The sequence below is a fragment of the Argiope bruennichi genome, chromosome 9 (assembly GCF_947563725.1).
Source record: "Argiope bruennichi chromosome 9, qqArgBrue1.1, whole genome shotgun sequence".
NCBI classification, from domain to species: Eukaryota; Metazoa; Arthropoda; class Arachnida; order Araneae; family Araneidae; genus Argiope; species Argiope bruennichi.
This window is the reverse complement of record NC_079159.1, coordinates 90,461,579-90,489,220: the sequence shown is the minus strand read 5'-3', so window position 1 is coordinate 90,489,220 and position 27,642 is coordinate 90,461,579. Positions and strand designations below refer to the sequence as shown.

Here is a 27,642-nt window from a genome sequence, read left to right as displayed (position 1 = left end):
AAAAGAATTTGTTGTTCGATAGCAGCAAAGCTTTGTGAGACTTCTATACATATGGCTGTTGAAAGTAAGTTTATTTCTCAAATTTATGCTTTTATTTTGGTTCTAGCAAATTTTTAAAGTTATGCATATAAAAGCAACTTAACGTATTCTTATAATGGATTATTGTGAACAATTAAGCTTTTTTATCTTAAAATCATAACCTAGTTCGGTTTACCACTAGAACGTCCGGAATTTCAATTATCCTTAAACGTCTGCCGGTGTCGTTTCGACACCGCGATATAAAATAATTGTAATAATTAAATAATTGAAGGACTACTGTTCAGTAGGGTTTAGTTTTAAGACTACTTTTTTATATTATTTCATGTAATTATCACAGACTATGACCCTATATATCATAAAAAACTGTAACAAAACAAATTACTTAATCTTGTAAAATGAAATAAAACAATCATATTCATAAATATTAGTGTAATAAGCAAAATCGTAATTTTTACGAGAATGCAAGTTTTTTAATCATTATTTATTGTTTTTATGCATAATGTATTGTACATACCTCATTTGGAATGGATACAGTGATATTCAATTTTTCCTATATATTTTCCGCAAACCACTGCTTTGTCGCAAAACATTTCGAACCACAAATTTATCAGGAACATTACCATTATACGGTATCTATTTTGAGCCATCCCTAACGACATATATATCATGATTTACTGGAATATTATCTATTTCATCTGCACTTTCTTCAGATTCTTCGCAGTCACTTTCATGCAATCTTATATCTTCATCGGATCTAAATTAGAACAAGACAACTCACCACCATCCGATTCATTCTCAGAAAGCTCTCGCAACTAATTAGCAATTTCACCATGGCTTAGACCAGGGGTGGTTTACTTTTAAGGATCAAGGTGCCATTTTTTCTAAAGAAATGTTTAAGGAGATATATAAGTGCCATTGACAATTGACAAGTCAAATAATTTTGATTTGTCATTATTGGGAAAATAATAAAACTAAAAACTCAAAACTCTTTATTTACTACGAAAAAATATATTTTTCACTGTATAGTAGTAAATGTTTTAGTAATACGTGTAATTCAAATGAAAATAACATTAGTGCGACTTCTGTTGTTGCAGATTAGATGACTTATATTAGGTTTGTAAAATGTTACTTTTAGCAAAATGCATGCTGAATTGGAATCATCTGCCAAATAGTTTCTAAGCGAGTCATTATTCATCTCGGAAAATAATGATTCGCAGGCATAGGTAAATGAAAATATGGTTAAAATAGCATGAGACAGCTTTTTCAAACAGTTAAATATGTCTGGAACTGAATTCCATGTTTCCAAAATTTCGTTACTGGCATTTTTACTTATACTGCTTGTTAAACTTCCTGTTTCAATCCATTACAACTTTTTCCTTCTTTCAATAAATTTTTAAATCCATATTGAACTAGACTGGAAATCAATAAGTTGCATTTCAAATTCTTCAATTTCCAAGCATTCAAATTGGGACAACTTCAGTTTATCAAATGAAATCACATGCAAACCGTTTTGATCGGTGGCGTGCCCAAATATATTATATCACGTGCCATTGGTTTGCCATCCCTGGCCTAGGCCTTTTCTATGAGTCATCGTTTCAGAGTGTCTGCTCTGAAACGATGTCTGTTCGAAAATCGAATATAATTTTTTTTTTTTAAGCAGATAAGCAAATGCTGTGTAACGAAGCACTTAGACACAACAATTTTAGAATAATTGATTCATTTCCGCTGTGAACGCAATAATACTGTATTCAAGGTGAAACAAATGTGCGTTTGAAATAAGGGAAGTTTGTTTTACTTATTGAACTATCGTTTGTTAAACGACAACTATTTATAATTGTAATTCCTTTGGTGTCGAAACGACACCAGCGGACGTTCTAAGCATATTTAGTTGTAAAATCACTCCTAATTAACCTAAAACCACAAAACTTTTTCTGTGTAATCACCATGGAAAATGATTAAAAATCACAAACAACAAACTAAACAGGCTGCAGTATCCAATCGACACCGACGGACGTTCTAGTGTTACAGCATTTCCCCCTTTTCTAGCTTCTGTCGGCCGTAAATATGTACAAATATATTATTTAAACTTCACGTTTTAAATATCCAAATACTACGTTTAATCTGACTACTGACGATCCGCAATGTGAAAATGTAAGTTCAACCACATATTTCGGACGTGTTGAGCAATGTACAATTAATGGCAATTATTGCGAAAAAAAAAAAAACGAAAGAAAATGAGCAATATTAAAGTTCTTCAGAACAAAAATTTCCTCGTCTTTTTTTTTAACAATTAATTACACTTTTAATTGTAACTTCCAAGAAATGGAATTAAAATTCTCTTTTAATCTGTTCGTTTAACCCTTTTTAGGGCTGTGGGAAGTATGTTTCCCACCAAATTTATCAATCTTTGTATGAAATTTTGTAGGTTGGCATAAGTTCTGACAAATTTTTTTTAGAAAGACAGAAATTTAGATGCTTCAGTTCTTTATCTCAATCAAAATGATGTGTCTTGATTTGTTACTTAATTATTAATTAACCAAGTTAATTAATTAATCAAATTAAATTTATTTCATAAGCTAAATGAATCCCTTTTCTTATTCTAATTTCAAGCCTAAAAATATTTTAACATAATATGATTAGAAAAAAATGGCCCTTTAAAGGGTTAAGTAAGTTTTTTTTCTGATACTTGAGAATTTAATAAATTGGAAAATAGTATTTTAACAATAAATGATATTCTTTCACTCAAAAAAAATGAATAAATAATTATTTTTCCTTTTAAGGCAAAAAATGGATAATTTCGAAAAACTTAAGGAAATGAAAACTCTTCACGAGTTTGAAACTTATGCTTTAGATGAATCATTGAGTGGGCATGGGAAGCTCTATTTTTCTGCAGGCGCTTGCTCCAAATCAACTCCAAGATATAATGAGGATGCATTCCATAAGTAAGAGAGAGGCGATTTGAAAATATTTTGAGCTATTTACGCTTCATTCAATTTGTATTATAACTTATTGATATACTAAATGTTGTTTGAGATGAAATTTTCTTGACTATTTTTTAAAGAAAAATTGAGGATTATCACAGACATTTCATTGCAATCTTGGTTATATTTCAACATTTTTGAATTTTTTTTAATTATATGTATATTATATGCTGGAAAATAAAAGTATATTTAATATTAGCATTTAATGAAATCCTAATGCTTTCGTACATAAACACATTTTAAGTAATTTATTGCTAATGTAAAAGATTATTTTATATAAAATGTTATGACACATAAAGTACTTCTTGCATCTGCAAATGTATTCTTAATGAAAGAGAGTAAATCTGTTACATTAAAGAGATTTTAAATCTCTTAACTTCTTGGAAAAAATTCAGATTGTCCCCAAACGATTTTTAAAAACCGCAGAGAATTAAATTTTCCATGAATTATTCTTAAAGAAATTTACAAAATAAAATAAAACACTGTGATAATAAATAACTTAAAGATGTAACATGAAATATGAAAATAACAATTTTCAATACTGAATTTGAATTTCAATTTTATGCTGTTTTCTGTCAAAAACTATTCCACCGCTAAAAGCAACTTTTTTAAGTTTCGAATAAGATTTTAGGTGAAAGAGAACGTAAAATAATTATCAGATTCTAGAAATACTTTCGGTAATAGTAAGAATAAAAAAAATGTATTTAAATATTAGTTAGGAAACTAAATAATTGCGGATTTTGCCGATAAGTTGTTTTAGCATATTCTTTTGCTTTATCAACATGTTCAAAGTATCTAACCTATATTGTTTTCTGATTTCTTGGATTCATACTTCTAATCTGTAAGAAAATTGTACTGATTTGCTATTTTAGTTTGAACAATTTTAGTTTACTAATTAGTAAACTAAAATTTCTGAATTTCTAAATTTTCTAAATAACTAATTTAGTACTAATTTTCATCACAGTTTAAAAGAGGAAGAACAAAATGTGCGTTTCAGTCATATTTTATTCTATTATTATCGAAAACACAAGAAATACATGCCGTATATGGAAAAGAAGTTTTGAAAGAAAGGCAGAGTCAGGACTGGTTTGCAAACTTTCGTTCTGATGATATTTTCATTCAAAAATACGCCAAAATCTGTCGATGTCCAGATACAGTTGATGACAGCCATATGAAGGCCATTATCGATTCAAGTCGTCTCAACACATGAAATTGCAGAGAAACTCAACGAACGTAATAAAAACATTTAAACAACTTAACTATGTTAAGTAACTCGATTTACGAGTCTCTCATCAGCATAAAGAAATTCATTTGGTGCAAAGCATTAGCATGTGCGATTAGCTTCTGAAGCGCAACAAAATGGACCCATTTCCGAAACGATTGATACATAACATGATAGCGCAAATGGCAAGATGATAATGCAAAGCCCACACGTCTTTAGTCATTTTTCAAAGATTATTAGAGTTGGGTGGGATGTAATATTACATTTATCATATAACTTTGATCTCGTATCTCCAGATTTTTATTTATTTCGTTCAAAGCACAACTTCTTAAATTATAGAATTTTTAATGACACTAATAACGTAAAATCTCATTTAATTCAATTCTCTGTTGACAAAAACCGAAAGTTTTATGAACATGAAATTATAGCACTACATGAAAGATGGCAAAAGATCATTATAAAAGTAGATAATGCATTTAATAAAGTTTCAAAGTTTTCAAGTAAAAATTTTGAATTTCTTTCTTACATAAAATCCACAATTCCTTAGTTTTACATAATAGATCTTTTCCCCACCTTTTGGCTTCTTTAAATTCCACAACTAAACAAATATTGGGCGCTATCATGTTGATTGCTGGCGCGATATTGCCTATAAACAAAAGCAACATAATTTTTAATTAATTAAAATTATTTAAAACATTAAATCATTTAACTAATATTCACAAATCATTTTCTAAAATCTTCCTTATACTTCGCAATATTTGTATGAAAATCCGTTCTGTAATTCATATTTTTATAAAGAGCAGAAAAATTAGCGTCCCAAATTTTATTTATATAAATCTTTTAATAATAAGATTTATTTGAGATTAGAAAGTATTAAAAATATTGAATGCTCAAAATACAAGACTCAATTCTGTTTACTTTATAAAAAATCATTTTTATGAAATTCTTCATCATGCGGATTAATTTAAAAATTATCGTCTGCAAAATACTTGTGTATTTTCATTTGTCAATATCAAAAATGTTCTTATGATTATAAATAATTATTTACAATTTTGATATCGATTCAAAATCATAAGCTAAAATATAAAATTTATTTATGCTATACAAAAATAATTTTTTGTAAAATTCTTCAGCATCCAAGTTAGTTGAAAAAATTGTCTGTTAAGTAGTTTTTTTTTATTTTAATTTGGCAGCATTACGAATGTTCTAATGATTGTAAAATAGTTTTTTTTAAAATTCTAATACAGATAAAAAAACAGATTAAAAAAATTAAAAAGCCGAAAGTAGTAATTATGCATTAATTTTAAAATAAAATTAGTTGATTCTTTTAACAAAAGTAAAAAATTATTTGTCTTTATCAATTGTCGAAATGTCACTTATTATTTCCTCAATTGTTCTTGAAAAATGTATGCTTTATAATATTTTAATAGCAAGCAAGCATTGCACTTAATAAAAGTAATTATACATATATTTTTAATTTTCTGTATATGTAACTGATATCTTATGAACGCTTCATAAAATATTTAGTTAATTGTACTAAAATTATATTATTTGCAGATATAGAATTCGACCACGTGTACTACGGGATGTTTCAGAACCCAAAATAGATTGTAAGGTGTTAAACTCTTCAGTTTCATGCCCCATAGGAATTTCTCCAGTTGGTTTGCAAGTTCTAGCCCACCAAGACGCGGAATCAGCTACAGCTAAAGGTCAGTAAAAATAATTTCTTTGAAATTATCTGAAGTGCTTCAGTTCATAAAGTATATTGTTAAGTACAGACATCTGAATTCTAAGCCCAGTGGATAAAAGAAGCCTAGATTATCTACTCTGGTACTATGGAAATATCTATAAATGATAGTTGAAATTATAATTACGAATTGCTAATCTGTCTTGTCAATCTGAAGTGAACATTTTTTTACCCTAGTAAGTCTGCAATGGCTGCATCTATAGTCATATGTACTTACGAAAATCAAATTTGTTTTCATTGTTCTGATTTTTTTAAAAGTTCATATGAGAATTTTCAAACTCACTCTTTTCCATTTATTAAATAGACTAGCCGCCTTTGGCGACCAGCCGGTTCGCCAATCTTGATGTTCGTTAAAATTTTAATAATTAAATATTTTATGCAATTCCAACTTTAATAGATTCTTCAGCAAAATATTTTAAAACTTCAAATTTTGATAGTCATATAATTCACTCATAATATTATAAAGGCCTTCAGTCATAACGTGATATGTATATCTCTAATTTTCTGTAACCCCTCGTAGAATTTATGCTTTAAATTAAAGTGTAAATGATTAATCTGCGATTAATATAACAATATTTTTTACTGAAACAAAGCATTTTTTTAATAATATGATTACTGATAATAGAGTCACTGAGCGTTTAAACTTTATGGGCACTAAAGAATATCTTTCTTAATTTATGTATTATCTCAAGAATTTGTCAACAAAATTTTCTCAGATTCATCATGAACACATCGATTCATTAACAATGTTTCATTTTAAATGCATCAAACACTAAGAAAATAAAATGAATCGTTTAAAATAATCGGTCTAAAACAGGTTTAAAAAAACTACTTAAAAAACGATGTACTTAAAACTATAAGCATATACAAAAAAATATATAACTAATTTAATTACAAAAGCATGCAACTAACCGAAAAATAATTTAAATCATTGAAAACAGGTTAACAAAAACTACTTAAAAAACGACGTACTTAAAACTATAAGCATATACAAAAAATATATAACTAACATAAATAAAATTTACTTACAAAAGCCTGCAACTAACCGAAAAATAATTTAAATCATCCGTTGAGAATGGTTGTCATGATAACAATCGGAATACAATACGCATGCGTGAATTTTCTTCGCCGGTTATGCTAACGCAAACGCTTGAATTTTTCTACGCCAGTTGGGGTAACGCTATGCAGATTATACCTTTTTAATTTCCTTTATTCTGTGTTATTTTAATTCAAAAGTACTTCAGAATGAATCTGAAACATGGATTAATTAACAATGTTTAATTTTAAATGCTTAAAACATTAAGAAGATAAACAGAATCGTTTGAAATAATCCGCCGAAATATGTTAACCCTAGCCTCATTACTGTTGGGAGAAAAGAAAACTGAAGCCTTACTCGTTTGGCGGTGGGGAAAATGGAAGATTATTTTGGCGGAAAAGTTGGCGGTGGGGAAAATGGAAGATTTTTTTGGTGGGAAAGTTAGTTTTTAATTAATAATTAAAATTCTAATTAAAATTTCAAAAAAAGAGACCCCAGGTGCACATTCCCGACCTCTAAGGTATACATGTACCAAATTTGGTAGCTGTAAGTTGAATGGTCTGGCCTGTAGAGCGCCAACACACACACACACACATTGAGCTTTATTATAAGTATAGATATAGATAAAAGTGGGAATTATCAAGAGACACTACAACATTAAAGGGCCTGAAACTTTTTAGGATATTTTTACAGTCTCAAAATTAATATATTTTGTACTTTCATTTAATTATGAAAGCCATAAAATATAAATTATTCAAATTAAAATTGAATCTTGCTTACATGTTGAACCATTATTCTTTTAGTAATATACCCGATTAATTGTCATTTGGAAGTTTCATACTATGTTATTGAATACTTCTAAAAACATGCTATTCTATAATTTAAAAAATTTCTGATCCTATAATTATAATTTAGTGTTACAAATTTTCATTTTTATCATGTGAGAGCATGATGCTATTTTGGCTTGAGGTTTTTGAAGCGATTTGAAGACAACAAATTGTTGAAGCGTCAAAATGCGCAGGCAACAAATTGGCGATTTATCCCTTTTTTTTTATTTTGGAATCGGTTTTCACAATATAGTTTTTCCATTATCTATCATCTGTTAATGTAGTTTTATTTTAAAGTCGGTTTTCACTGTATAGCTTTTGAATTATCTATCGTCTGCTGCTGTAGTATTTCCCTTGGAAATCACAGTGTTATTGTCTAATTCGCGCAATGTTTTTTAAAAATAAACCAAACAAGTTAAAATATTGTGTTTAATCGATAAAGATTGTTAGTTCAGGGATAATTTCAACTAATTAAAATAAGGTAATTAAAAAATAATGCAGAAGGGTGTCACTTTTGGCGATTTATCGCCAACTAAAGTTACAACTTGATTTCCAAATTATACATTCTCTGAATGATTACGAATTGTCTTAATTAATTTCAGTCATAAACCAGTTTAAACCGGTTTGATAGAATCACGAGATTACGCATGCGCCTATATTTAGAAAAACTATGTTTTTTTTGTTTGTTTTTTTTAATCTTAAAATCGGTCGAGTTCCAAAACTTTGTTTGCCAGCTAGAAAAATTGAAAATAAAAGTTTCAAAAAATTATATATATATATATATATATATATATATATATATATATATATAGAGAGAGAGAGAGAGAGAGAGAGACCGATAGAGAAGTCTCGTGATTATTTCAAACCGGTTTAAACTGGTTAATGACTTAAATTAATTAAGACAAATAATAAATTAAAAAATAATAATGTTCTCACATGATAACTTAAAATTTGCAATATTAGATTTCATTAAAAAAAATTTTTTTTTACTATTTTATTTAAATTTACAGTTAAATTTTATTTAAATATTTTTATACAAGAGCATATTACAACCTAATTCCTTTTTTCTATCATCTCTTTTTAAAGTGATCAACAATTATACGTTTTGCTATTTCAGTTTGTTAAATTTTTCTACTTGAAATGAAATTACTTATATGAAAATTAAATTAAAATAGATTAAAAATATTCTTTGGCCTTGAATATCGTGGAGGACAGATGGCTTCAAAATTTGCAATGTCCAAGATTCCAGAAGCAATTCTCTCTTTTTTATATACTCTTCAATTTCTGCAATTTTTACAAAAAAAAATGAAGAACGAATGTGAAATTAATTTTATTCTGTGTAATAGGATAGGAAATTTCTTTATTGGAAAATCAGTGATGTTTTCTTCCCAAATTCTTATATATTTTCTTATGCCACTTGAGACTTCTGATGAAAGCCATCTTGCCTATGTTACAAAATGTAATACTTAATATCAAGAGTCATCCATATAAATCTCCCAAAAAATATACAAAATTGATTCTTTCACTGATTTGAAGGATTGCAATAGTTTCATTTTTTGATTATTTTAATTTTATCAAGAGAATAATATCGGAAATTCTTATCTAAACAAATGAATTATATAATTTTTTTCAAATTCATTAAATGATGCCATTTGGATGGTTGTGATTTTTCATATATGGTTTCTATAGTTACAATTGTTTTTTTTTAATATTTACAGTGAAAACCTTTATACAAATAGTACTTCCACTGAAAAGAGAATATGCACTAGAACTAAAAATAAATACAATATTTTTTCTTCGATGTCAGTGAAATGCGCTGATTAATCAACATAATAATTAGCTCGTAAGAATATACCTCCCACGATTTTCTTCTGTTTTTACGAAATATCACGCTTTTTGTACCTTTTGTCCTTGACAAATTGCGTCCATAATTTTATGTATATCTACAGTTTTAGTGTAAAGACCATATATTGAATTTTAATTTATGCACTTATTGAGTAATTATGTAATAATTTTTCTAATTATTATGTTTACATATACATTTATAGATATATCGATATATAATCGACATTCTGGAGAATTCGATTAAAACGGATCAGGCAGATAGGCATTTCTGCACTTGATAGATATCTGCAATTTTGGTGTACTAGACTTCTTCTTTCCAGCTTGTTGCGTTTTTTTTAATTATTATATTTAAGAACAGATATAATTCCAAAAATGTAGTTTTCAGCTTCAGGGAGATCTAACACTTGGGTGAAATCTTGAATTTGCATTTTTGAAGATAAATATTTTTCTCTTTGAATGCTTCATATATAAGAAAATAAAAAGGGAAATACTGCAGCTTAATATGAATGGCAATGAATATGTTAAAGAAGTTGTGAACTGTTATTGCATTTGTAAATTTTTTTTGCCAACTTTTATTTTTGTGTACTTCTAAAGAAAGAATAAGTCTGAGAATTTAGCGAGAGAATACATACTATTTGGCTGATAGATTTGGTACAATTGCTGACATAAATCTTTCTTTGGGTACAATGTACACATCAAAAATTTCATCCTAAATATTCACTAATAGATATATATTTCAAAAATGCATTTTTTAAAAAATGTTTTGAAATACAGCAAAATTTCATGTTATAAATTTCTAACAATCACAACACTTTTTAAATGGCACAATTTAAAGACGTATGATAACCGATGAATTATTATTGGAACTAAATAAAAAAAAAAAAATGGAATTTATATTTAGAGGCTAACATCCTTAAATAAGATTTATTATTTGAGTTCGTCAATTCATAATATGTCTCATAGATATTTCATTTTGATATATCCCAGAAAACTCTCTTTTCAGTCGTTACAAAATAGTTTGACTTCTCTTCAGGGCAGAAAGAATTCTTTATGGAACATTTCAGTAGAATAAAATGAGTCTTTATCAAATATATTGATCTTATTTCATAATATGGCAACACTTTTTTTTTTTTTTTCGCTTTGAAGGTTGCTGTAAAGAAAAATGTGTTTTCATCCTCAGTAGTTCAGCTTCCCAATCTATTGAAGAAGTGGCAAACGAAGCACAATCTTTGGAGGGAATTCATCCTGTGCTTTGGATGCAGACCTATATTCACAAAGACCGTTCCATTACGCTGGACATAATCAAGAAAGCAGAATCATCAGGATTTTCAGCAATAGTCGTCACCGTGGATTCGCCTAACGGTGGATTATGGAGGAAAATGCTGCCAGACGACTTTTTCAAAAGAGTACCATCTTTGTAAGCATTTTGCTATAACATATTTAAATAATGACATTTCATCAATTTGAAAATGAAAAAATGGGTAATAAATATTTTGTTTTAACTTTTTTGAAATCTGAATGTTTACATTCATTTCATATTGCTATACTTTCTGTATTTTAATAGTATTATCTAGAAGGATTTAATGTCTATGTATGATTCATAATTGCTAATGCAAGAAGATTGATCTAAAAATAAATTTCAAAATATATCTTTATCTTAACTTTTAATAAAGATAAATCTCTTTCTCTCTCTCTCTCTCACTGTGAGTATGTGCGTGCGTGCGCGTTGCCATTTGTACCTAAAGCTATTAAATTTGGCACATATATTTTGGATGGTGGAAATATGCATCTCGCAGAAATCTTTGTAAAATTTTAATTTACAGATAAGCGAAATTTTGGCATTTTCCCACGATAACTTCCGAAAATATTACAGTACAAAAAATATTCTTTATATTTCTTTTATATCATCTTAAAATTCAAAAAATTTATTTTTCAATGATATTAGTTTTTTGCCGTATAAACAGTTTACCATATTTAATCAATCCTTCAAAAATATTTTAAGCATATTTTTCAAGAAGAATTGTTAGATTTCGGAACAAATATTAAACGTATCAAGATTGATAATAAATACAAAAACATAAGAATTTTGCACATTAAAAACCAAGGATATTGATAAAAAATCACAATTATATTTTTTTCCGCTTTTGTTTGATAATTTGAATTACTATTTTGTTCTTAACACTTAACACTATTTTGTTATTAGTATATATTTATTTATTGAAAGAAAAGTCAAAAAGATTTAAATTGATTTTTAAAATACTATTAACATGAGAAAAAAAAATGTCAAATTTTACATCATTTTAGGTTAGAAATTTGGTTTTTATTGTTAAAATATCAGAAATAGAAAAAATTTATCAATTTTTTTTAATGTATTTTAGGGAAACTGACAGAAAATAAGGGATTCCCTTCTGATGTAAAATGTTCAGAATAGAGTAAAGCTTCTAAAATAGTATGAATTATATATCTATAAAAATTTGAAACCTAAAAATATTTTGCTAAAGAAGACATTAAAACCAAATTACATAAAATATTTAATTAAATATTTTAGCGATCATTAATCCCGGTGAACGCATGGTCGACAAAGGCTGATAGTTTATAATTTAACTCAATAATATAATTAGCTTAAAATTTATAACAATAATTAATATATAACAAAAATAAATTAATTTATAACAAAAAATAAAAGATAACCATAAATAAAAAGTAGTAGGTAGGGAGAATTTCTTCAAACAAATATTAAATCAAAATGATTTTAAAATAAAGGCAAGGAAAACAGTTTGTAATGTGAAAAGGAAAACAAATTGTAAATTTTAACAAAAAATCAATTAAAAAAATTGTTTACGATTAATGATGGCCTATTAAAAACTATAATCAATACAGTTACACAAGAAACGTGCCTTTTCCCTCCATATAATTCATTTTTTTATAAACACAGCGATTATGAACACGATTCTTGTAATACTGCGCTGCAGAGAGATATCGGTTGATATGTTTTTTCGAATTTTCTGAACAACATATTTTAATAAACAAATTTCTTTTAACAAATTATTTTTATTATTGATTACATATTACCATGCCAACAAAAAGAAGTCAACAAATGCCAAACAAATATATATAATATAATTGCAAGATTTACTGCAGTTTGCAGCTTTCAATACACGAATTAGTGTATATTATATTTTGAAATAAGAATTCATTACCAAAAACATAAGAAAATTTTACTTAATAATTATTAAGTAAAATTAAAAATAAAATTATGTAAAAATCTAATATGTATGTTCTTCTGAAAATAAAAGAACTAATTGAAAAGACAAAAGTACTGCTTAATAGAAAACTACAGAATTTAATATTTCCTAAATATGTTTCTAATTGTTCAATATTTAATTCGATATACTTCTAACAAAGCCGAAAAAAATCATCTTTTCTGATTTTTATACTAGTTTGATAGGATAGACAAAAATGGTATTATCTTAGTTTCAAACAAAACATAGATTTAAAATCTCTGCTGTTGCTATCAAATGAATTTGAAGGCATTAGAAAATTTAATTTTTGGATCGTTTCTTCGTCTTTAAAAGAATGTAATTTTAAAATTCTTTCTATTCTGTTAAATTACCGTACGGTGAGCAAGAGTGCATTATCCTTTACTCTTTAAAAATAAAATGATTTAAAATTTTTCTTTATTATCGATTGTTATTAATGAATTATTTTTTTGTAAGTTTTTGTCAGAAATAAGTTTTTAAAGAGTAAGTTATTTAGTGATTTTCTTGTAAAACCCAAACTTTCTTTAATCGAATATTAAAATTATAGCATAGAGACTTCCCTTTTCATTCTTTTTTTAATCTTTTGTATGTCCTAACATTTATGCTGTATATTTAGTAACTTAAAGTCAAAAGTACAAAAACGGTCAATAAATTATCCGTAGTATTTTTATATTTCAAAAAAAAAAAGTATAGTTCCTTTTAATACATGTAAGTTAAGCCTTTCATTCGCTATAAATATTACCTACTACATTTTACCAACTCTCACATGCTAATGGATGATCTTTAACCTTAGAGAGATGAATGCATTTGCGGAGTTTGGGAAAAGTGTGAAATCGAGAGAAAATAGCGCATAAATAACGCAACTATGTTGGCACTTCTTGCTTTATTAAATTAAATTCGTGTAATATCCCATAGTGCCCTGCCGCCTCTGACAATACTTTATGTTTGAGCGCGAAAGAAAAGAAAAAAGTTGCGGCATTGTTATATTTATCTACTGTTCGTCAAAAAATCAATCATTGAGGGGTTTCTTCTTACAGTCCCTCCCCGCCCCCCCCAAATAATATATAAAGTAATATGTTGAAGAGAAGGTGAAAATCCAACCAAGTTTTTAAATGCGCCATTTAGCTCAAAGAGGTAGAAATGGAGGATTGAATTCTCATATTTTCGTAACTCCTTTATGATTGAATAGAAAGGAAATTCAAAGCAGTCGAATTTTAGCCTCGTTATCATGAAAATTTTTTGTACTGAAAGTGTTTCGATATCTGAAATTAAGAAGTTATATAAGATTAATCAATTTCTAATTTGGACTGCTGTTATTTCAAATTTGTGACACCTTGTTGGAAGCTCTCATCAGTTATACTATACTTAAGGACATCTCAAAGAAATGTGAAAAATTTGTGATGTGAGCACAATAACGTCTCATTAGAGAGTGGTGTGATTTGAACATCTAAGCTCGGCAATGTTTCAACTAGCTTCCTTTAGCTGGCGACACTATCGCCATTTAAGTATTAGAGGTTCTTCATGAAACACTCGAAGTTTTTCATTGTGCATGCACATCACATGTTCGAATTTTGCAAATCAAAGCATTCATAGAACTTAGTCTGCACCGTCCCCATCATGACAAAGAAATTCAAGTCAAGTCGCCCAGCCTTCACATGACTAAATGCGAATGTATCATAAGATTTATCCACATTTCTGAAAGTTCTTGAGATGATTTTTCATACAAAAAAATATTTTAGCAGTATTTCGGAGGGGTTTTTTTTGGGGGGGGAGGGTTTATAAAACTCTCCATAGCTTTACGAACACATTATATATAATATATTTTTATAAATAAGATTTTTTTTCTTAAAACAAATACTGTTAAATAATTAAAGTAATTGGAGAATAAAGTTTTGTTTATATATTTATTAATCGAAAAAACTGCAAAATGTTTTAAAAGATAAAACAAAACATTAGTAAATGGAAATCATTGAAATAGTAGCTGGGTTTTTTCCCCGAAGTTTTGATCATTTATTTCTATTATTTTCTCCAAACTCGCTTTTCGAAAATGTTAGAACGCTGATCATAGGATTCGGCTTATTATTTATAATGTTTCTTATAATAGTTTTATTTTCAGCAAATGTTACATTTTGGTTTTTTAGAAAGTAATCTGCACATCTATCCATATGTTTTTTTTTATTGATATTCTAAATATATAGATAATTTTCTGCGCATCTTGCAATTATCATTAATGCGTAGTGTAATGCTCTATTAGTACTTTTCTCAAAGTAGACGCGTATTTTTAATGTATTTTTCATCTTTGTAATTATGTACATATAAATACTTCATAGAAGGTAAAGAAATTAAAACTTAAAATAGTTGTGAAAGGAAGGTGAAATTAAAGTCATGCACGTTGCATCCTATCTCGCTGATTTAGAACATTAAAAAACACACACATTTTTTTTTTTTTTTGCTTTTTTGTATACGATTAAAAAAAATGAAAAATATTGCAATTTTGACAAATCCCCAAGTCTCAGACTTCACTGAATCCTAAAAATAGACTTTTGTCCATCTGTTTGTAAACACGATAGTCCAAAAACACATTGAATGAAATTTGATACACACTCTTAACATAAAATTTATAGCTTTCTATCAAAATTTGAACGGAATCCATCTAAATGAACTCTGTCAGTCCTTATGCACGTGCACACAATAACACGAAAAAGAAAAGATTTTTATAGATAAAATTTGATAAACAGATTTGCCATCAGAATTTTAGATATGTATTAAATGTTGGATCAAATCCGTCAAACGGAAAACTATTTATTGATTTGTATGTTCGCGTATACTACAAATGCATTGATTTTGATAAATAAGATTTAGTATGCGAGCCTTATAGTTAAAATTGTAGATCTATATTAAATTCGATGCGAAGAAAAGAGTTTAGAATACATATACAATTTTCTGAATATTACGAAGCACGAACCATTTCACTTGAAAATCAAGAAAGTAGACACTCCTACTTGCGAATTACTATTATCTTTGAGTGTCTGCCCTCTTTCTCTCAATACTACTTTATTTCTGCCATGCGTTCAGGGGATGCAGAGGACGATAATAGGAGAACAGAAAAGAATGTACTAAACTGCAAAAAGAGAAAATTGTGGAGAGGGACCTGCTGCATTTTTCAAGGGAATATCTGAAAATAAGGAGCTTTAAAAATATTAGGAAAATTCCATCATTCGAAAAAAATTGATATTTTATTGAATTGATATATCAGGCGCATTTGTGGAAAGTGCAACAAAAATGAAAAGGCACTCAGAACGATTGTTTTAATGAGTTTCATTTCTGAATTACTAAATACAAATATTACAGTAGATGAATATATTGTTTAGAAATGATTTAGGAAAATAAAACTTTCAAAACTTTTTGCTTTTCAAAAAAAAACCTTTGCCGGATTAAATATTTTGTGATATTCAGATGTGTAATATTAAAACAACAAATCATGTTTTATTGTTTAAACGAAGAAATTATTTATCCGGAACATACTTATAACATTTTTATAACGGATATATGTGCAATACTTCGCAGGTTAGCAATTCTACATTCATTGCCAAGGAATCTCGAAGATCCGTCAGTCACTTTTGAAGATTTGAAATGGGTGATAGAAAACTCCAAACTGCCGGTCATAGCAAAAGGCATTCTTTCAGGTAATTAAATAGTATTAGTAGAGAATTGTGAATAATTGGAAAGTTTGAGAAAAGGTCATAATATATATATATATATATATATATATATATATATATATATATATATATATATATATATATATATATATATATATATATATATATATATATATATATATATATATATACGAATGTAAAAGGCGTTTTGTCTATCTGCGGATATTACCGCTTATTGGTTTAAAGTTAATTTAGAAAATATCATAAACAACACTAAATCGCGATAATTATTTTCATATATTTCTTTCTTTATTTATTCAGTTTCTTAAGCGTCTGATAGATCCAGCAGATCAGGTTCTCGTGAAACAAGATTTCTTTGAGCAATCGGATTGTTGTAGAAAACATTATATTGAGTCTATTTTGTACCTTATACATTTGTGTTTAATATTTCTTTTCACAATTCCTCATTTTAAAATTATAAATTAAAATCTGTAAATTGAAGCAGTGTTTTTATTTTTCTTCTGCAAAGGGCAACAAAAGTGGCATATAATGCTCGATCGAGCTTTAGACGAACGATTTATTCTAAACATTTCGCTTCCAGACTAAATTACTGATGCATTTCGACATTCAAATGAGATGGCCTTTGATGAAAAGAAAAGTTATAATATTGTTAAGGATACTTCCTCCGTCGGGGTTCTTTTTCAAAATTTGTTGGTCGATGAAATAAACAGTCCTTTAGTGACAGACGGCGACTTTTATTTAGCACGAAGACACTAATACAAAGGCGACAAATATGCAGCCGAGACGAACACAGGCAATAAACAGCAGCACACTGCAACAGACAATATCCCACAAGTAATAATCGGTAGTAATAACAACCACAGCACACAAAGCGGCCAGACAGAATTCAGCAGAAGGTGGGAATTCACGTAGCTTCACTCTACGGCCTCTCTAACGTCTCACTTCACCATTGTCTCCTCGCTTTAGCTGTATCCAGCTGCCGATTCACTACTACACGACTGGCTACTCCACACACGACACAATGCTGCTTCTACAGAACTCGGCACACAGCTCAGTTCAGCAATAGCTTGAGCTCCCCACAAAGCTTGTTCTTCACTAGACTATTCCGCCGTTACTTCGTTATTCTCTCGACGACTCGATACACGACTCATTGACTGTAACTTGAGGTTCTTGACCAATCAGGCATATTTCGATTCCTATTGTATGAATTGCTAAGATTCTGGAAGTTTCCAGTACTATCTATTTCATCGCCAAAGTCGCCAAACTCTGAGATCACTGAAGCGGCACCCGAACAGCACCCAACAGAACTGATCGTAAAACGACATTTCCAGTGATTGAACTAACCGTGCTGGAAAGCATCATAATAGATGTGTAACAATATTGATCTTGAGCAGACTTTATGTACAGCACCACAGGCGCTGTTATTAATTTCATTTCCTTGCTTTTATTACAAAACTCTTTAATTTAGCAGGCTATAAACATGTTTTTTTCCCCCTTTAATAAACAGGTTTTCTGGGATTGCTGTAGGTGTGCAGGGATTATTTTCCTAGAATGATATAATATCTACATCTTCTATACATAAAAAAATAGTTATGCTTTTGAACCATAATAATATTAATCACGCTTCTGAATCATAGAAATGAATCAGTCACTCGATGTCTTAATATCTAAAAATTTCAGGTGAGGATGCCAGACGAGTGGTGGAGTGTGGCATATCGGCTATAATCGTATCAAATCACGGAAGTCGTCTGTTAGAGAGAGTAGTGCCAACTGTAAGTAAAAAAAGTCTTTTGATGATTTATTTTTTTATATTCGATTCCTAATAAGATTTTGAGCCGAGGTCAAATGGTGTATTTATTCACCCTTCAACTTCTAATTTCATCTGTTTTCAGGATTGGATTATCAAATAGACAAGTGCCTAGGGAATCCCGTAATTCTAGGAAATCCTAAGATCTAAGGATTTTTCTTGAGGATATTCAGGGCAATTTAACTTTTGTGCAATCTTGCAATTTAGAAGAACTCATTCAAATTATAATCAAATATCGTTTAAATTTTAGATAATTATTCTAACAAAATTTCTAAATAATTTCCTTTTGCAAGTGTTATTTTATGATTATAAAAAATATACAGCTTTCTAATTTTTTTAAAAATATTTGTTTGTATAATTAAATAATATTTAGATTTTATTTAAAAAGTTTTTGTAATTTTTTTCACCGTCTTGGCTAAAATTACTTTTAAAATTGAATTCTAAATTTTGTTCATATGCGAGGTATTGAAATCAATCTCTTGAATATTACAGGTATTTATTTATTGTCATTTTATATATTTAATTTGTTATTTCAATTTTCAAAATTTTGCCACTTAAAAATAAAAATAAAAGTTCTTGGTTTTGGAAATTGGTGAAGGAAAAGAAAAAGATGCAATGTCTTCTACAAAGCTTAATTCAATCCTATTAGTTTTAGAGTAGAATATAGTCTTTTTAAAAGCGCACTTCTTCTTCTTAACCTTTAAAGTAAGAAATTGTGGGAAAAAAAATCTTATTTCCATTTTAAAATATTCGGTTCAAAAAAGAGAAATGAGCGAAACTAAAAAAAAAAGAGTTAAATTACAGGCAACAGTATTTTATAAAAGGGTTAAAAATAACTTATATAAGAAATTCTTATTACCCAAAACCATGATATGTTTGTGAGGTGCTAACAGAAAACTAAATATTTAAATAATAAAATATCTAATTTTACTTCCCCAGCACATTCTAAAGACTGCAGAGCCTCGTGGCAGAGTCCCACAGCTCTACTGCATCAAAAAAATTGACTTGTAAATAAATCAATGCATATTACGTCCGTCAGGATCAAACTATTTACCGCTGCTGTGGTCGACCGTCGTATTCTTCTGTTCACCATGGAATTGAGATTTGTCCAAAATGGCTTTCGTGTAATTTCAAAACTATATGATATAGTATCCACTAGCTTAACTATAAGCTACATTAAACTAACATATCTCATTCCTTTTTTACATGGTTTCGAGATCCTTTCATGAATATTTACTACATTATTAATATGTTTGCTTCTTTTAAAATTAATTTTAAAATAGTTTATCAATTAATTAATAATACAATATGCTTACAAACTTTTAACTTAAATAAGATTTTTTTTTACTACAAAGTTAATTAATTACATTTTCGATTTGATTAATTATAATGCAAAATAGAGGCTCAATTTACGCAATTTAACTCAATTTACGCAATAGCTTTTGAAAAACACGAGAGTGTGTAATATATAGTATCCACTCGATCTGCATAAAACTCATGGAAACATTCATTCCCTTGCGATTTTACCTTATAAACCAGAATTTATTATTGCTCGAACACTGAAATATGCTTTTGTCCTGATATATTCATAAATTTTAACAATTCTTTACTGTTTAATCTATCTAAATGGTCACTCACTTATATATGAAATATTCTTTAAACAGTGAGCATTTATATTTTATATATGCAAGATATAATAAAGAATTATAAGATAATGGAATCTATGCAAGATACAATAAAGAATTATAAGATAATGAAATCTATTTATAAAATACCTATTATCTAATATAAAATATAAATCAGAATTATCTCTCTTAGATCGATGTTTTAAAAGAAGTTGTGGATGCTGTCTCAGAGACCGGAACTGAAGTGTATTTAGACGGTGGCGTTAGGAGCGGAAGTGACGTCTTCATTTCTCTGGCTTTGGGAGCGAAAGCTGTATTTATCGGAAGGCCCGCAATCTGGGGACTTTCTCTGGGCGTATGTGAAGTTGTTTTCAGCTTATTTACCTAGAAATCAAGTCTATGATAAATCTCTATACCCAATTTCATTCATGTATTTGGTGTATGAAAGCAAATGAATATATTCATTGAAATCAAAGAAATAAATATAACATTCAGATATTTATTTATTTCAGTTACAAGCATATAGAAGCATTCAGAACAAGAGACTTCCTTTTAAATGAATTCTTTCAAATTTCAATAGAAATCGATAAATTTGGAGTTAAAAATACATACCAAATTTCATTACTCTAACTCAATGGGTTCAGTCGTGTTCATAAATAGACATAATTTCAAAAATTTGTTTTTCGAGCTTAAACTGTTGAATTTCGTCGAAATTTGGAGAATCGAATTTTTTAAAGATTAGAATATTTTTTATTTATATACTTAGTATCCCTTGAGGGTACACGAAAAGATGGAGGTCTGGCTCCACCCATTGATGACGGAACGTACTTTCATAGGGGGACGGGGGTGATTTGATGACGGAACGTACTTTCAAAGGGTTGTACCGTGGCCAGTAATGGCTCTTAGGACTCAACCACAGTTCCCGCTAGCGTTGCTGTCGCGGCGGTCTGGTCATTTAAGTTTTTCCGTGTACCTTCTGGCGGATGATCGGAGTAGTCAGTTTGCGATTTTGATTATATACTTAGTATACGAAAAAGGAAGGAAAAAAACTAGTTGGTTTAAAAAATATAATTTTAATGTGGTAAAGAAAAAAAAATTATTACTGTGAACAAAAAGTACCCGAAACGGGAGCGTAAACAAAAATTATCAATTTATTTGTCAAAATTTATTTATCTTCTTTAAAATAATCTCTACCAATTGCAATGACCTCCTACCAATGTTTCATCGAATTATCGAAATAGGTCCTCAAATTTATTTTTGTGAAACCCCTTCAGAATTCGTTGAGAATTTTCTTTTATGGATTTAATGGATTCAAAACTGTGACTATGAACCTTAAAAATAAGAAAAATATCCCACTGTGTCACATCGTGTAAATACCAAGCTTGTGAAACCGTATTTGTTATAACTTTTGGTTAAAAACTCACATATAATAATTGCACTGTAAGAAAGCGCATTATCTTTATTTAAAATCCATTAGTTTTCTCGCCACATTTCAGATCATTTTTAAACTAATTGCTTCATGCAGATTGCATGAAAAACTCAAATAATAATCTTTATTGATTGTACGACCAGTTAGTAAGAATTCATATTACACAATACCATGGGAACCAATGAAAGCAGCTAACATTACCTTGATTTTTGAGCGAACATCGACGTGGTCTTTTCGGTCTTACTTCACCTTTCAAGCGCCATTCATTTAATTGTTGAGCTGTTTCTATAGCAAAAGAATATATATTCAAGTTTCATCACCAGTAATAATGCATTTTGGAAATGAATCGCCATGAAAAAGCATCGCTCGGGTCACTTAATTGAGTAAATTGTTGCTCCACGAACTTTAAAACAAATTAAAAGCTCTTGGAACAACTCAAGAAATGACGCATCGCAACCCCAAATTATCTTTTAAAATTACTTGATTTAAGAGCTTATACAATAATGTCCTTTATTATAAAACAACGATTATCAAGCACCAGTTCGCGGAATTCATCAACATCTTAATCATGAATCGAAGCGGATGAGCGACTAGATTGTGGAGAATCTACAGCGGATTCTCTACCATCTATAAGCTTTTTATACCAATCAAATAATATTTATTTTGATAAATAATAACCCTTAAGGGTTTTTTTTTGCAACATTGCAAATGCTTTAGCAGTAAATTTCATTGCAGAAACAAAATTTAATATACGTTTTTTGCTCAACTACATTCGCAATTTCACAAATTCAACAGAATAAAGATTCTTCTGACGCTAAAAGCAATTATTTTCAAACGATAAAATGAAATAAATTCCTGACTATTACCCGATATTTATAGATGTCATAATAATGTTTAATAAATATTTACAGATGATATCAGCTAATATCTGTAGATGTATTTTAAATGAAGCATTCTAAATACATTTTGATCACAGAAGTACATCTTGTCTTTCAGGGAGAAAATGGTGTAAGAAAAATTTTGCAAATACTGAAAGATGAATTATTTATGACGATGCAAGTCGCAGGTATGTACCAGCATAAAATTTCATATTCTTATACTGAATTTTATAATTATTCTTTGTCAGTCACTAAAACTAATGGAAATAGCAAATCTCCACTCTGAGATGTATCACCGTTTCAGGCAATAAGAAAAGATTTAGTGGAACCGTTATTTTCATGTCCTACTGAGTGATTGGTCACCTACAGAAAATTGACTAAAGAAGTGTTCATACGAGGACAAATATTGCGAGCAATAGGTCACACCTACCTCAGGACTACCATCACATGACTCTAATGGTACACGTGATCTTTCTGGAGAAATGGCAAATAGTTGCCTCATCGGAGCAATTATTTGCCATTGTCCCATTGGTGTCACGGGGATCTTCCTGAGATAGGCGTAACCTCCTATTGCTCACAATAGTTGGCTTCGTGTGAACGCTTCTTTACGCTACTGTGAAGAATAGATTTAGGCGAATGAACGATTATAAATACCATCAATCAGTTTTCTTGTGATTGACAACCTCTAATGTTCAAATATTTTTATTAAATGTATTTTGATTCTAAAGATGTCAATTTCTGTTCTCATGATAAATATTAAATGAGTCGTGTCAGTATAATTTTGGAATTCATCTCGTATACTGCAGAGAAGAAAAAAACAATTGGAGTGGTCTCCTAAAAACTTTCTTGTATACTCTCTAATAAAGGTGTTATCCCAAAAAATGCCTTGCATGGAATTGGCATACAACAAATATGAAATATTAGCCTTTGATGTAAATATTAGCATTTTTACTGAATCTATCTTGTGATTCTTGGCGAGTGTTTTGTCAATTAATCCCTGGCAACCGATTAACAGTATACTAAAATCGAATTTGCGTTTTAGACGCATTTTTCCAAATCGATTGGAATAAAAATTTGATCTAAAACAACACTTGTAATCACAAAATTTCATAACGAATTTGATATATGTAAGTCACTGCGTTTTTGAGTCGCAGCGTTTATATGTTTCTGAAAGAACAGATCAACAGGTGGTCAACCCCTCGTTGGATTTGGCTCAAAATTTGATAGATGTCTTACATTATAGGTGTCAAATATATGTACTGAATTTTATCTATCCTGCTCTCTTCGTTCTGTTATTATCGTATTAAACTATATTCAGTCAGGACCGACCGAGTTCCTTTGAACAGAGTTTACTCAAAATTTGATAGAAATCAACACATTTGAAGTAAAGATAGTATACCAAACATCATCCGTCTTACTCAAAATGTTTTCAAGTTATCTTTATCTCAGATAGATCAACGGGCAGACAAGACATTTTTTTTAAATATGTTTTTCGAATTCTGGGAGGTCTAAAACGAGGATATTCGTCAAAATCTCGAGTTCGAATTTTTTGACGATTAGTATACTTTCTCTATACTACTTATACGAGAAACTGAAAAGGATTATGACGTTACAAAGCAGTGTAAGACGTGCGCTTCTAATAAATAGATCTTAGAATTCCACAGCGAAAATTCTGAATATTGGATGAGGAAGGTGAATTCAAGTTTTGAAGGTAAGCGAAACCTGAATATTCAAGAATTAAAATTAAAATCCCTTGAAAAAAAATGTGAACAAGAAAAGAAACGACTATAACTCAATTAACAAAGTAAAGTTTCGACACTTAATGAAATAGAGAGATTAACAGTGAATCGTTAACTTAAATATTTATTCCGCTTTATGGTCGCTTACACCTAACGCTTATAATATCAAGTACAACGCCATGTTACAAGTAATTAACAAGTTCGAACGGCTTTAACAAAAATAATCTTTTTAATTCACTATTTAGAATAAATACTATACTATTTGAAAATATATAATAAAAAAATGTGAACTTGCCAGGTTTCTTGAAATGATAGCACCCATTGCTGGATGAATTTCAAAATCCAATACACGCCAGGTGATTCATGGGAAATTCTTGAAATATATTCGCATAGCGCCACCTAGGAAAAGCGACTTTCAAGACGTCGCGACGACAATGGGCCGATTATTTTGAACCGACTGTTTTCACAAAGTCGCCGTTGGAGCTCGTCCCGATGAAAAAGCGACCTTCAGAAGCGACAGAAAAAAAAAAAAGGTATGGTCAGAATTCGATGTCGCAATGACGACATCGGAGAAATACGAGAGAGTTTTACCTGACCATTGCGATCCTTGGCCAATCATTTGGCAAACACTCTTGCTTCTTGGGATCTCTTTCGACAAATCCGTATTGCCCGGTTAAATCATTGGCATTAAATAATAGTAGGGCTTTATATCTGGATTTTGTCAATATTCAAAAGAATTTGAATGTGGAACTGAGATTATTCATTAGGACATGATTACATATTCTATATATTGCAATAGGGATGGATAATTTTTTACAAGCGAAAATTCAAACATTAAGTCAAATTAATATTTAAAATTTCTAATCTGGACAATTTAACAAAAAGTAAGTAAGTTAAAAAAAGTTATTTTAAAACATTTTTCTTAATCTATCAAAAAGTAAAATTACTTTAATTTCATCTTTTATTTTAATTTATAAGTTATTCAAAATCGTTTTTCCGTTAATTCACTGTAATGTGGCCTCACGTATACGGAATAAATCACGTATATGAATAAATTAATTGCTTAGTTTTTAATTAAATTCTGAAATTATTATGCTAGTGTTTTGTCATCGAGAATGCACAATGCATAAAATCTAAAATCTCGAACACATTAGCAAATTCAATTACAAAGACCCACTTTTATAAATATGGAAAAAGTCGAGTTAAAGAATTTGATAAATTTAAAAAATACATATTTTTTAAAAACATATTTATTAGCAGAAATAAAAAAGAAGAATGTTTTATTTCAATGATTTTCTACTTTTCAATTTCTAATTCATTATTATAAATATTTTGGAATGTTGAAATAAATTTTTCTCAAATTCATAAAAATTGGCACAACAATGCAATCAAAATTTAATTAATTAATTATTAATTAAGTTCTGGAAATATTACACCGTTCTGTCATCATCGAGTGTATATAAGTTTACAAAATTTAAAATTCCTAGAACATCAGGGAGTGAAGAATAGTTTGCAAAATTCCAATTTTATAAATATGAAACAAATCGCTGAATAAAAATGCTTAAAAACAAAGCAATTCAGGATAAAGAAAATTGGGATATATTCTGGAAACTTTTTTCATGACTGCATAATAGCATGAATCTAAATATTTGAAAATCTATTTTTTTTTAATCATTTTCAAATTTTAGGTGTTCGACACATTGAAGATATTCAGAGATCTATGATAATAAGAACATAAATGGGATGTGATTTCTCCTTCACCCAAACTTTCAAGAAATAAAGTATCAGTTTCTTTTTTTATATTTGTTACTAACTTCCATTCATCTTTGATCTAACTTGTACAAATGAATTCCAAAATTAATGAATTAATAACTTTGAAGGCTATTATTGATTTACTTTTCCGACATTAATTCTAGTCAGAAGAAGGGAAACTGGTGAAACTCTGAGCTCATAAAATTTTCTTATGCTTACATATTTTGCGGACAAGAGTTATCGAATCCATTTTGCATTATTTTCAATGAAACGAGAGTTAAAATTATGCATTTTCGTCGAGCATATGAAAGCCGAATTCAAAATTCAATGTATTGAGTACATTTACTAACAAAGAAGTATCGCAATAATTTAAAAGTAAATCGCAAATATATATATATAATTAATCAATTCTATCGCAAGTTAACGCTGATAAACTATTAATTGATTACACTGCACGATTGGTGTAACCAAAGTCTTACTCAGAATTTCCGAGATTTACTTAATGACATCAAAATGTTATTCAGACTTTCCAAAGCTTACTTAATGACATCAGCGTTATTCAGGCTTTCTGAGATTTACTTAATGACATCAAAGTGTTATTCAGGCTTTACGAGATTTACATAATGTTATTCAGACTTTCTGAGACTTACTTAATGACACAATCCTTCGCGAGTTTTTTAGCGATTCATTCCTGGCATGCGGTAAATAGTATATGAAGTTGAATTTACGTTTTAGGCCCATTTTTCCAAATTGATTTAAATAAAAATTTGACACAAAAAATGTACAAGTAATATATATTAAATTGAGTATGCTGGTTTAAGAGAAACTGCATTTTTTACACCATTTTTAGCCCATTAATGGTTTTGACAATATTCCGCTGTTCTTTTCTCTCTCTATCTAAGGAGTCAATATGTATTTTTAAATTTCTAAACCGGTTATAACTGGAATCCATTGATTAAATTTTTGTGAAAATTTTTTCCGCTTTTTTTTTCAAGTTAATGCAATGAAGGCAATTTTTAATATTTTGTTATGTTTTAAAGATTTTTTTTTATTATTTGATTTTAATTTTACTACACGGATGTCTTAAGCTTAATTTAAGAAAAACTTACGCTTTAAATTAATTTGGGTTTCAATATTGCTTGTATTTTATAATAAAAACAAAATATTTCTTTATGATGATAGCAGTATTTACTTGTTTGACAGATGCGCTCCTATTTGGAAGTCCGACTCATGGAACAATTATAAGCCACTCGACGTTTCCTTCTATATAATAAGATATCCTTGAAATGTAGTCATCTGGTGATTTAGATTTTGAAACTATATGCTATTAGTTATTCATTATTTATTTTTATTTTTTTGCTGAAAAAATATAGAAATATAATAATTTTTAAAAAAGTAAAAATAGTTCACTGTAGTAGAAAATATTTAATTCAAACATTCATTAGTAGACACCTAATACATAGACATTTGTATTCAGAGTTCAAATTTTCTAAATGGCGTTAATAAAAAAGGAACTGAAATGAAATTCCATCACATATTCATTTGATATTTCTTGAAATGAAATTGTAATATTTATTCCTATAAAGCTTTATAATAAACATTTTTAGTTCATATTCTTAGTTTACCCTAGCTTTTAAAAAATGCAATGAATAAAAAAATGAAATGTGATTGCTAAATTATTATGCAAATAATACAGCATAATAATTAATAATTTTTGAATTTTCTGAAAAAAATACATTGAAGAATCTGATTGTCTGTCTTTGACAATTAGA

General features: G+C 28.8%; 1 protein-coding gene across 2 annotated transcripts; it reads left to right on the top strand.

Annotated features, from left to right (window-relative positions):
- LOC129984656 (2-Hydroxyacid oxidase 1-like) lies at positions 1–27,162 on the top strand. 2 transcript variants are annotated; one of them, XM_056094576.1, is made up of 10 exons: positions 1–64; positions 2,820–2,981; positions 5,800–5,951; positions 10,844–11,114; positions 16,525–16,643; positions 18,321–18,412; positions 20,266–20,427; positions 22,498–22,567; positions 25,807–25,899; positions 27,074–27,162. In XM_056094576.1, exons 2-9 carry the CDS (start codon positions 2,827–2,829, stop codon positions 25,854–25,856), a joined length of 1,071 nt encoding a protein of 356 aa, XP_055950551.1. In that variant the 5' UTR covers positions 1–64; positions 2,820–2,826; the 3' UTR covers positions 25,857–25,899; positions 27,074–27,162. The 2 variants fall into 2 exon arrangements, with proteins under 2 accessions (XP_055950551.1, XP_055950552.1); XM_056094577.1 differs by lacking the exons at positions 25,807–25,899; positions 27,074–27,162 and adding an exon at positions 24,417–24,928.
- Positions 27,163–27,642: the final 480 nt, after the last annotated feature.

Coding starts and splice junctions, on each gene's coding strand:
- LOC129984656 (XM_056094576.1), top strand. CDS start 2,827: ATGGATAATTTCGAAAAACTTAAGGAAATGAAAACTCTTCACGAGTTT. Junction 11,115..16,524: donor TTCAAAAGAGTACCATCTTT/GTAAGCATTTTG, acceptor AATACTTCGCAG/GTTAGCAATTCTACATTCAT. Junction 20,428..22,497: donor TCTGGGGACTTTCTCTGGGC/GTATGTGAAGTT, acceptor CTTGTCTTTCAG/GGAGAAAATGGTGTAAGAAA.